Below are 12,286 nucleotides of genomic sequence, written 5' to 3'. Positions count from 1 at the left end.
GAAGTTTTTATATTTTGATGTGACGCGAAATCCATATTCTTTCAATATTTTTATTAAACGCACTTTACATTGAAATACCTATTTTTCGCGTAAAAATTTTCATTTTGAAATGTTATACTGCATTATTATATACAAGTTGTCCCAAAAATCTTATAACAGTTAAATTGAGTAAAATATTTCAAATAAAATTTATAGAGCTTTTAAGTTGCACATTAAGTAATATTAATGTGACTATAAATAGCATTGTTAAGACGCCGTAAAATTTATTTTGAAATTTTTTAATGGAATCTTCTATTTTTGATTATTGATTACATATATTCATGTAGCTTTTATCTTAAGAGCTTTTCAAAAGACTAATAAAGTTTTTTTTGTTAAATGTTTTTCAAGTTATGAGACTTGGAAAAAAGATAATATTTTTTGACAATATACATTTTTGATAATTATATATAATTATATATTAATATATTTTGATAGTTATATATTTTTAAGAAAAAATACGTTGCATTGTAATACATTTTCTTAAAAATAACTTTGCATTTCCTTTACTCCAATTGATTTGTCTAATTACTTTATGCATAAAAGTATTAAGATAATTTTATCGAAAACTAAATATTTTAAAAAATATTTTATATTTTATGTTTAAAAAAATACTGTAAACTTCAAGCATTATATTATAATTCGAGAAGCACTGATTGAAAAAATACTTTATTATAGTGTTTTGAAAAACTCTCGAGATAAGTTACAAGAATGTGCAGTCAAAAATAGTTTTTATTAAAAAAATTCAAGGTAGTCACACTGTTACTATATTTAATATCATTTAAAGCTATATGATTTTTATTTAAAATACTTTGTTATCGAGACCTTTGACTGTTGCAGAACTTTTGGGACACTTTGTATAAATATATTATATATAACATATATACATACATATATTATCTATTTTACTTCTTAACATATTTATTAATTATTTTTGTGTTATATTTGGCGCTGGAGTTTTATTTAAGACTGCAGGATGTTTGTTTTTACACATCTGCAATTTTAGTTGAAAGCGAAACGCTTGCGATGCTGGTCGAGTTAACCGATGATCCATCACTGCTAATATTATGAATTAGCGTGCTGACCGCGTAACGCTACGCACAAACATTTATACGATGGCAGTTTGTAGTCTTTTTAATGCACTATGCAGAACGTTATGTTACGTCATGTTTGCGAAACCTCGGCACTTGATTTTTTTTCATATATTGCAGCCATTATCCAAAATATATATTGATACATTAAAATCAAAATGTATCATAAAATTTTTTAAATTATAAATATAAATAATCAAAATATAAAAATTTTTAAATTAATTTTTCCTTAATTATATGTAGTAATATATTTTTTGTACAATATTTTTTCTTTAAAAAAATATATGTATATATATAATTTTTTTTGAGAAATAATAATTATAAATTTTTTTTTCAACGCTGAAATTTTTTGTAGAAGAACATAGATTCAGGCTTATATTATTCGCTCCGCTCCTTTCGAAAATATATTACCAATCAACGCCTCCCACTTTCGGTCGATGATCGATATCGTATCTTTCGTTGTTTGATATTGATCGAGATCATTCGGCACGCTGATCGAACATGCAAATTGTTAGGCGAATTTCCGCTCGAAGTACATTGACAGATCAGCCGCTCATGTATAGATCCGCGCACAAACGATCGGGTGGGTAGAGAAGGAGGAGGAAGAGGGGTGGGAGAGGGAAGGATTATATAAGTCCAGAGATGTCGCATACCGGCAAACCTCGAACTGTTTTATGCAAGATGTTATTTTCTTATCCATTAAGAAGATATGAAAGCTGCATAAACTATGATAAATTTAATTTAATATTAAGAGGATACCGGATTAGTTCTATTTTATTGATTGAAAAGTGAAATTAGATTCGACTATAAATCTATTAGCTGTACAAATTGTTTATTACCTGAAATTATAAACTAACGCGGTTTGTTAATGTTAATACTTTGATTGTGGAAAAGAATTTATCAATCAGTATATAGCCAATAAATAGATTTATAGTCGAATCTAACCTCACTTTTCAATCGATAAACCAGAACTAATCCGGCATCCTTATTATTTTTATTTAACTATTTATGCAGAATGAAAAATTCTTTTCTAGAATTAAAGTAATCATAATAAATTTGGGTTCTTATATATGTAAATAAAAAAAAATCAAGAAAGTTAAATAATTACAGTTTTCTTATCAGTCTTTCTTATTGCAGAAGATCGATAAGAAAACTATCTTTATTTAACTTTCTTTGTGTTTTTACTTTAATTTTAAAAAAGGATTTTTTATTTATATAATCAATAAATTAGTTAAATAAAAATAATATTTGTGGATAAAACAGAGTCAGCATCCCCTAATTACAAATTTATATATAATTTAAATTACACATTTTTTAAATTTGACAAACAAAATTAAAAATTTCTTGCAAATATCGCATATATTTGTATAATAATAATGAAAAGACAAGAAAAATACATATATAGCTTGTGAACATTTGAGCCGTTTGCGATAGATCAATTTTACCTCATCGATCGGTCGCGTTCTTTCAAGTAATTCTAGACCAGATATACAGCGTGGTATATACGAAACTCTATTGTGAGCATCTATTTAATAATACGACACGTTTTGTTGCTGAAACAATATACATGAAGGTACCAAGTAGAAGAAGAATACCAAAACAATCTCAATTTTTATTATTTCTAAATGACAAAATTTACATTTAATTCAAAATATTGTATATAAGTTAGATAAATTTATTGTTTTCATTATACTGAAAAAAAGATTTATTAATGGAACAAATTAGAACAAAATTATGAATAAATACACTGAAAAAAATTTGTTAACTTGACTAAACCTTTCAACTAAATTACTATTTTGTTAATTGAACATACATATATTATGTCAAATATATGTTTTGTTAGATTTAATATATTAGATTTAAATTAAATATATTTTGTTAGATTTAATATATTATATTTAATTTAAATATTTTTATGTTTAATTAACAAAATAATATTTAGTTGAAAAGTTTAGTCAAGTTAACAAATTTTTTTCAGTGTATTTATGAATAATTTTCTTCTAATAAGCTGTTTAATATCCATTTTTTACGATATTATTAGCAAAGAGTATTATATCATTCTTTTTTTTCTAATACATTTGCAACGTTCTGTGCTCGCTTATACGTGTCAGGTACGTTTAAGCAGGCGGACACAGGATTATCGAGTGACGTGTCTTTCGATACTTTAAGGCCAGATGTGGTTTGCCTCCTACTCGCAACTCGTAATGACGCTCATACCTGACATGCTGACGTGCATACACGGGTGTTTGCTTGGCGAGAAGCGTAAAAAAAGAAAAATCACGCTTCAAATGAATTCGATGCAACGCTTTCTTCGTCTTTAAATTTGTCCTTCAATTTAATTAGAGACCAATTAGCCTATAAGAGTATTTTGTATACGTATATGTATGTCGCTCGTGACCTCTAATCATGACCAATTAAAGCTCGCCGTGTGTTACAGATTATGGATATTATCGATGCGTGATATGCACAGATGCACATATGTATGCTCTAAAGGTTTCGTTTTTCGACCTCGATCGATACTATTACGTGTAATTCCGGAAGTTTGATATAAATCATTCTTTCTCACTTTTTTAAAATTTAACACATCGAATAATTGCAGGAACCTTTCGCGTTTTGTTATATCACAGTGTATTTTTCTGAAAATTTATTACTAAAATATCATTAATTTATTTCTAAAAAATTATTTCTAAAATACATAATATATAATAAATAATAAAAATAAAATTAAATAATAATATATAATATAAAATATATATAATTATTATTATATTTATTAAGCACAGATAATTTAATGATACTGAATTAATTAAAATAAATATTAATGTAGATATTATTGCTTATTAAATTAGAATCTGGACGGAATACTTGACATGTGTTGTAGGTTGTAGCTGCATTTATATTTACAATTTACATAGATGCAAATGTAATTACACATAAGCTTATTACGTTTATCTCTCGAGACATTATTCCACGAACATTTTTTTTTATCTTGTAGTTGACGTAGACGATAAGAACGAACATCTGTCAACGTGCGAGTGACGGTGATTATTTCGGTTCGTAAAATAAAGCGCAATGAGCGTCGCGTTATTATTAGCTGCACTTACGGTATATCAACAGGTCAGATCGGCAATTACAGAATTGCTCACCTGTAGAATTCAGAAATGTTTATTCTTGTAATTGCAAAAAGTGATTAAATTGTTGAGATAATAAATTACTTTTTTTAATAAAAAAATTTTTTTATTTTTGCAAAAATAATATTGAAATGAGGGAGGCAATTAAGACCCAAACGCACTGGATATAAGATGTTGCGAACAACTATTAATTATTCTTAATTAAATAGTAAATAGATGTTTCGATCCTTTTATTGGACCATCTTCAGTATATATAAATTAGTGGAAAAATTAAAACGGCATGTCGCAAAAACAAATTTGCCAAGTATAACGATGACATTAAAATTTTTTTATAATTCAAAATTTTACAATTTATAACTTCAATTTTATAATTTTACATAATTTCAATTCATAAATAAAATAATTTTAATATGACAGAGAAAACATATTATTTCCGTAATATCAAATTATTTAATTATATCGATTAAAAAATTATTGGAATTTATAAATAATTATATTATTAAATTAGAACATTTTATTAATATATTTTATTAATACAATTAATTGCATTCTGTTTTTATGTGAATGGAATAATATTAAATAATAATTAATTAGACAATTTATTAATTTTATTAACTAGTACCTTTTTTCTTCTACTCACTTTGAGATTAATGATAAAATATTATCTAGCCAAGTAAATGATAAGTATCATTAGAAAATTAGCGAAAATTGACATCCGGTGTGAAATTACCGGACTATAAAGTCTCCGAATAATTTATAACGATTTGTTTCGTTTTTAGCTTTGCACACAAGTTGCAACCTTGACCTTACATCACAGTCACAGTAAAGTCTGAAATCTTCAATAATATCTAATGTTGGATTCGTCGTGATATGACAATGTGAGCTTTAAGCTTGAAACAAATAGCATGAAAATTTTAATTGCTTAAAATTAGATTTTATTATTAATCGAAACAAATTTTCGTCGACAAAATCTTGTACATTGCAAAACTAATTATTTAATCATTTATAAATTTTGTTAATATACATAATTTTTTAAAGGTTTTTTTTTATTATATAATTGTTTGGCAAAAATGTATACAATACAATATCACGAGATTTTAAAGATAGAATCGATTTTATTCAAGTGTAGCACGAACACGATTTTTAAACGAGAAAGAGAGATGCGTTTGTCCAGAAATAAATTGGTTTGTCCGTGGTGAAGCAGAAGCCAGTGTTGTTTACGATCTCAATATATAACTTTGTATATATGTGCCGGGGATTTAGAGTTGTGCCAGGTTTTCATATTGCATAATACAATAATTACATCGTGTCTGCCAACAGTTTTCTTGAGAGATCGTCATTACAAATGTTAAATCGTGCAAATATATTCAACAAGCTGTCAAAGCAGAAAACAGAATTAATAAAATATAAAAGGGATTAACTAAAGTTTAAAAAGAATTTATTTCTAACAGAAATGTAACTGGATTTTTAATATTATTTTAACGGTATCTCAAATTTATATTTTTTTAAATGGTGAACACTATAGCGATTTTGCATCTATAATAATTTATAATCTTTTTATATATTACTTTTTTTGAATAAAAACAAAAATCATATTTTTTCCTGTTATTTATTTTTTCAATCATTTTACGTAAAATTGTAAACGTTAGCTCAACAAAAAATTGTTGAAAAATTGTGTTAAATTTAACAGATATTACATGTCTCAAACAGTCCACAAAAATTTTTAATTTAACTTAATGACATGAAAACTGTTAATATTTTTACACGAAAAAAATGCAAACTTCAAGTAATTAGAAAAAATTTTCTGTAAAACTAACACAGTTTTAATGTAAAAATTAATTATAAAAAGGTAATTTAACATTTTATTATTTCTATTTATATTATAGAATAAAATCAACATTTTTTTTGTAAATTTTAACAGATAATCTTATCACTAATAATACGGAACGTATTTATTAAAATTAAAAATAGATGCACATTGTGTTATTTTTATACTCTTTTTGTAGTTCTAATAATTTAACTATTGTGTTCAATTAACACACCAGCAACATGTAAAATTAACACATAAATATGTTGAATATGTAATAAGAAAATTATAACGGAGACCTTTTTTAAGGGGATAAATATTATTTTCATTTAACATTTTATTGGTTATATAGAATGAAAAATTCTTTACTAGAATTAAAGTATTCATATAATAACAAATCTGAGCTCTGCTATGTGTGTATTTAAAAAGAAATCAAGAAAATTAAATAATTACAGTTTTCTTATTGTTTAAGTAAGGTTGATCTAATGTAAAAAAAAACCCATAAAAAAGAACTATAATTATCTAGCATTTTTTCTATATACATATATAGTAGCCCATATTTGTTATTATGAATACTTTAATTCTAGTGAAGGATTTTTCATTTTATGTAGCCAATAAATAGTTAAATAAAAATAATATTTATCGATAAAACCTCCTAAAGGGGGATGCTGACCATGACTGTTTTATCGACTTTGAGTTCAAGGGCTTTTCTTTTTATTGGCTATACAGATTGAAAAAACCGTCTTCTTCACAATTAAGGTACTAATAATAATGAACGGGGAGCGCTGTAATTTCGTATAAAAAAACAATAAAAGTTAAATAATACACTATTTTTTTATCGGCCTCTTGCATCAGCTCATAACATTATTTATTTAATACAAAAGTTCTGTAGTTTATTTGTGCACAAAATATGGCGCTCTCAATAGAAATGGACATGAAATAATAATACAGAAGTAATAAAAATGAGATTAAAAGCCTGTATCAAAAGATTCGTACTTGGATTAATTATGTATGTATATTTGCGTGCGGAATCGATGTCGAGGTATAAAACAGCAAAAATTAGTTGCCGGATAGCGTTTCCCATTTATTATTATTAGTACTTTCATTGTGGAGAATTTTTCAATCTGTATATTCAATAAAAAGTGAACCTAACTTAACTTAAAGTTGGTAAAACAGAATAACAGCAGCATCCCCTTAACAAGAAAACAAATTTTTCAACTATGCCAAATTATCGATTATGGGATACAGAGCGTTTACCGAACGAGTCGTATTGAACGAGTCGTTCTCTCACAACTGTAACAAGTCGTCGACAGATAGCGCAATGCTGCAAGGAAGCAGCTGCTTTGCACAGGGTGCATGATGGATCAATAGATGCATCTCTCGCAGGAGATCCAAGTTTCCCGGGAGAGAGATTACTCTTCTTTCCCCAAAAACAGATTTGTATCAACTCCAAGCTTGCAATTTGTAAAAGAAAAATGTTTTCTAAAATTGAAAATTTAATTAAAAATTATCAGTGATTTTTAACTATTGTAGATTTTTCAGCCTTGAAATTTTTTTTCTTTATTGACCTAGGAATTTTAGATATATATATTTTTTAATCATTGATTTATTTTCTGCAAAATTAAAATCCATATTTTTCTTATATTTAAAGTGATTCGATTGTTCGAACTCGATAAAAAGGGAAAGAGTTTTTTTTTGTATCTGCGAGGGTCGTAAGGATACCCTGTAGAGACGAAGGGATAGGAAAATCAAGTTAACCATGATTAGAGAGCGACATCGCAATCATCTAAAGGCCCTTAAGGCTTTTCTGGTATTGATCGTGCAATTAATTTTTCGTTCACGCGCGCATAATCGTTACAGGACGCATTTCCTCCATTCCCTTCTCCTCTCGAAACACCGATTTTTCCTCTCTTCTCGCGCGTTGAGAAAGAGAGATATCTCTTCGGTTTGTAAAGTGCCATTGCGCAATGACTTGCAAGCATAATTTCGCGTAGGTGGAACTCTAAAGATAAAATCGCGCAAGAACGATAGCTTCTTCATTTTTTCTTCCCGGAACTTTTAAAAATAAATGTTAACCCTCGTAAAAAAGATGCATTATATTTATTTGAAATTTACTTCAAATGTATTCGAAAAAAGGCCAACTTATCGAGTAATATTTAAGATGTTGTATCCAATTAAAATGTATTCCATAAACAATATATTAAAATTACAAAAAAAACCTTCCATAAACGTTTCAACCGCATGCGGTCTTCCTCAGTATAACAATGTTAAGTATTTTATAATTCTTACAAAAAATACATCATAATCTTAAAATTACTAATAGTCCGTTCCTTCAAGTGGAGAATTTATACGAAATTTATGCGTGTTACAATTTGTCATATTTATAAAAGTATTCGCCGTGATGTGATTGTAATGCATCAATGTGGGCCAAACGGGACGTAAATTAAGTACTAGGATTTCGGAACATAGACTTGACATTAATAACAATACAACGAACAAATCTGTTATAACTAACCATAGGCTCGATGTCAACCACGAATTTAAATGGAATGAAGTAAAAATTCTTGATAAAGAAAATTTCCTCGGAAAAAGATTAATCTCCGAGATGATTTATATTAAAAGACAAACAAATAGTTTGAACTTGCAAACGGACACAGAATGTTTACCTGATACATATATAGACAGTATTGATAAACTACCGAAACTCTGAAAATAGATATATAAAGATAATAAGTAACACCGCTCATTTTCACCTTTCGATCACTTTGTCTGTGATATTGTAAGTGTGCGGATCGCAGGAATCGATGTTTCTCCTACACTACTGTTTTACATTGCAATCTAATCATATGTAAGTCTATAAATATCTTCGTTTTTGTACAACCTATTAAGTTTAAATAAATCAATAATTATTTAATAACGTTATAGGATTCAAATCATTTGTTTCAAATCATCATGTGTGTGTGTGTCTATCGGGTCTAATAACCGGAGTAGAAACACAATTTACGAATTTTAATCATCACATTATGACTACGTTGGAGGAATATCGCTCTTCATTTTTACATCATGTTTTCTTTTTTTCTTACCATAATATTTGTTAATCATTATATCTATTATTGTATTTTTAATGTGTTACATACTCTATGACGTTTTTGATTATGCTTGATGTATATGTTACCGTTATGACACCGTTTATTTTTTAAATTCAGAATTTAATCAGCGTTGATAATGGTCAAAATATTGACCGAAACGTTCGCTTTGTAATTGTAGTTAAAGAGGACTTATGTTTAATTCTTTTTTGTCACTTTTTATTGTAATTCATTATTAGACATTAGATTAAAGAATATTATTTTTATATACATGGTTTGTCCGGAAAATCAGTGTACTGATTTTTTCCCGCCGCTCCAGGCGCGCCCAGCAACGCTCTGACGGGCTGGGAGTGAAGGGGGGTATGTTGACAAGCGACGCTGAAATCGGCAGACGGCTCTGAGCTGTGGTGTAGTGAGGAGCTCCGTTAACGCGAACCTCTACGCTCGACCCACGTCACGGAACGCGATGCCGAAGTTTTTGGAGCAGCGTTATTCCATCAAATTTGCGGTAAAGCTTGGGAAATCGCCTACCGAAACTGTCGGTATGATTAACCAGGCTTACGGGGAGTCAGCCATGTCCAGAAACATGATCTTTCAGTGGCACAAGATGTTCGTGGAGGGCAGAGAAGAGGTCGACGACGAACCACGGCCTGGACGCCCATCAACGACACTCACCGACGAAAATGTGCAAAAAATTCGCGATAAACTGAACTCTGATCGTCGTCTTAGTGTTCGGATGATAGCAGAGGAGTGTAATATGCCAAAAACAATAGTGCACGAGATTATTAGGGACCAATTAGGCATGCGTCTCACACCGCGCTTGTCGTGTCGGAGTTCTTGACCAAGCACGGCGTGGTAACGCTGCCGCACCCGCCCTACAGCCCGGACTTGGCACCACCGGACTTCTTTCTGTTCCCCAAGATAAAGAGGAGTTTGAAAGGAACGCGTTACGGGACTTTGGACGCCGTCAAAGAGGCCGTGACGACGTGTCTTCGAGAGGTCCCCGATGATGCCTTCGCGAGAGCGTTCCAGGAATGGGAACGCCGCTGGGACAAGTGTATCGATTCACAAGGGTCCTATTTTGAGGAATATTAGCTTAAAGTATGGAAAAGTACAATAAATTTTTTTTCCCGAGCTCAGTACACTTATTTTCCGGACAAACCATGTATGACTTCACTTTCAATCATACCTGTAATTTGAATTTTTATATTTACTGCTCTTAACAGCCTTTTATCAAATTTATTAAAAATAATACTTTATAACTTATAATAACTTAATAACTTATAACAATAATGATATTCACAGATTAAAAAAATTAATTTAGGAAAAAATTTAATAAGTTTAAAGTAAAAAATAACTAGTTAAACTGACTAGTTAAAAATTAATATATTTTAAATTAACTAAGCTAACTTAAAAGTTATTAATTTTTTAACTTAACTAGTTATTACCCAATCCTGCAAAAATCTAATTTGTCTAGTTTAAAATAATTTTTGGCTGTAAATTAGTGTTACATTTCTCTCTCTCTCTCTCTCTTTTTTTCCCTCTATTTTTACTTGTCGGAGTGTTATGCTCTCAAATGAACGTCAAGCTCGGAGAAGGATTATGCAAAGCAAAGTTAGTCGGAGTGTGTCGCAAATGGCGCGTTAACTCTCGGCCGACATAATTTTACGGCGTGCATACGCGGAGGTGGTTCGTGATTATCGCGGAAGCATGAACGAACGTACGCTCGCACGTACGGAATCCGCAATAATTCGAGCTACCATTCCTTCACGGAATTGAGCGGAACTGGCCTGAAACGCTCGCATCCGGTGACTGTACTCATCGTCATCGTCGCACGTTGCGCGGCGAGCATCACGTGTTATGTAACAATGTCAATGATGAGGAGAAGAGGAATGGTCCTCTTCCCCCTGAGCAATTTTCAAGATAAAAAATATATAATATTTCTCATCAGGAAAAATTAAAGAACATCAAATAGCGATATGACCTTTTGTGCACAATAGAAAAAATATTAGAAATACTAATTATAGAAATATTAATTATTATGTAATTATTAATAATTATGGAATTATTTTATTTTCAAAACAAGGAAACAAATATATTGAGAATTTGAATCAGGAATAAAAATAACAATATATTAAATATTAAATATGATTCCTATAGGAAACGAATAAAAAGTTAAAAAATACAAATATTAACATTAGAATTAGAAATTAAAAAATTATTTTCTGATATAACGAAAAAAGTGATGCATTATTTTTGAGTTTTTTCACAACAGTTAAAAGTTATCTATTTCTTTGTAAATTAATAATACGAACTTATTAGTATATACATATTTTTCCAAATAATTTTTTCCTTAATTAAGTAAAATCCTTATTAATTAAAAAACTAAATATGATACTAAAAATTTTCTCTGGATTTAAAGATTTCTTTTATACTATACTTTGTTATCAAATGTTTAAATATTGTTTAAATTTATAAATTAAAATATAAACCTTTTTGATCATGTTACGATTACATATATGACATAATTTATATTTTATTTTTTTCCAATCAGATAAAAAATATATTCAAATACGCCAGTAGATAAAATCACAAGGTTAAAAATTAAGCAATCGTAATCGACCAAACTGGGCAAAAATATTGATTTATTCAAAATTTCTTCATTACGTTTCGACTTTTGTTTTTGATCTTTATCAAATGAGCTGTAAACAAAGTGATTACAAACTTTTAATAATACAATAAAAATTACACAAAACTTCAATAAGACACTTCAATAAAAAAACAATTGGTAAACTATCTAATCTTGTCACTGACAAACTAAATATTAAATATTAAAGAATTTTTCTGCACAAAGTATTAGGTTATACAGCTTTTTTACAACAGAAGTATTCTATACCGAAAAATAAATTAAAAAATTTTAACAAAGAGTTAATAGGTAAAAATTAAAAATAAATAAATAATATAAAAAATAAAAATTAAATTAAAAATAGAAAAATAAATAAAATTAAAAATTATACATAAGATAAAAATAAAAATAAAATTATAATTATCATATATAATAAGAATGCCACCAAGAAAATAAAGAGGAAAAACGTATAGAAAATAAAAGAAGAAAACTTACGGTCGTTATGTGTT

The 12,286-nt window shown here is 28.5% G+C and overlaps 2 protein-coding genes across 2 annotated transcripts in view; both read left to right on the top strand.

Annotated features, from left to right (window-relative positions):
• The window catches only part of Argk1 (Arginine kinase 1), a 30,901-nt gene that overhangs the window by 1,751 nt on the left and 16,864 nt on the right, over positions 1-12,286 (top strand). The gene's annotated exons all lie outside the window — the stretch shown is intronic.
• On the top strand, positions 9,484-10,285 carry LOC114940152 (protein GVQW3-like). Its single transcript, XM_085481335.1, has 2 exons — positions 9,484-9,659; positions 9,750-10,285. The coding sequence occupies exons 1-2, from the start codon at positions 9,618-9,620 to the stop codon at positions 9,990-9,992; spliced, it is 285 nt and encodes a 94-aa protein (XP_085337461.1). The 5' UTR covers positions 9,484-9,617; the 3' UTR covers positions 9,993-10,285.

The sequence above is a fragment of the Nylanderia fulva genome, unplaced genomic scaffold (assembly GCF_048542155.1).
Source record: "Nylanderia fulva isolate GAGA-0341 unplaced genomic scaffold, ASM4854215v1 Scaffold174, whole genome shotgun sequence".
NCBI lineage: Eukaryota > Metazoa > Arthropoda > Insecta > Hymenoptera > Formicidae > Nylanderia > Nylanderia fulva.
This window is presented reverse-complemented; position numbering and strand designations above follow the sequence as displayed.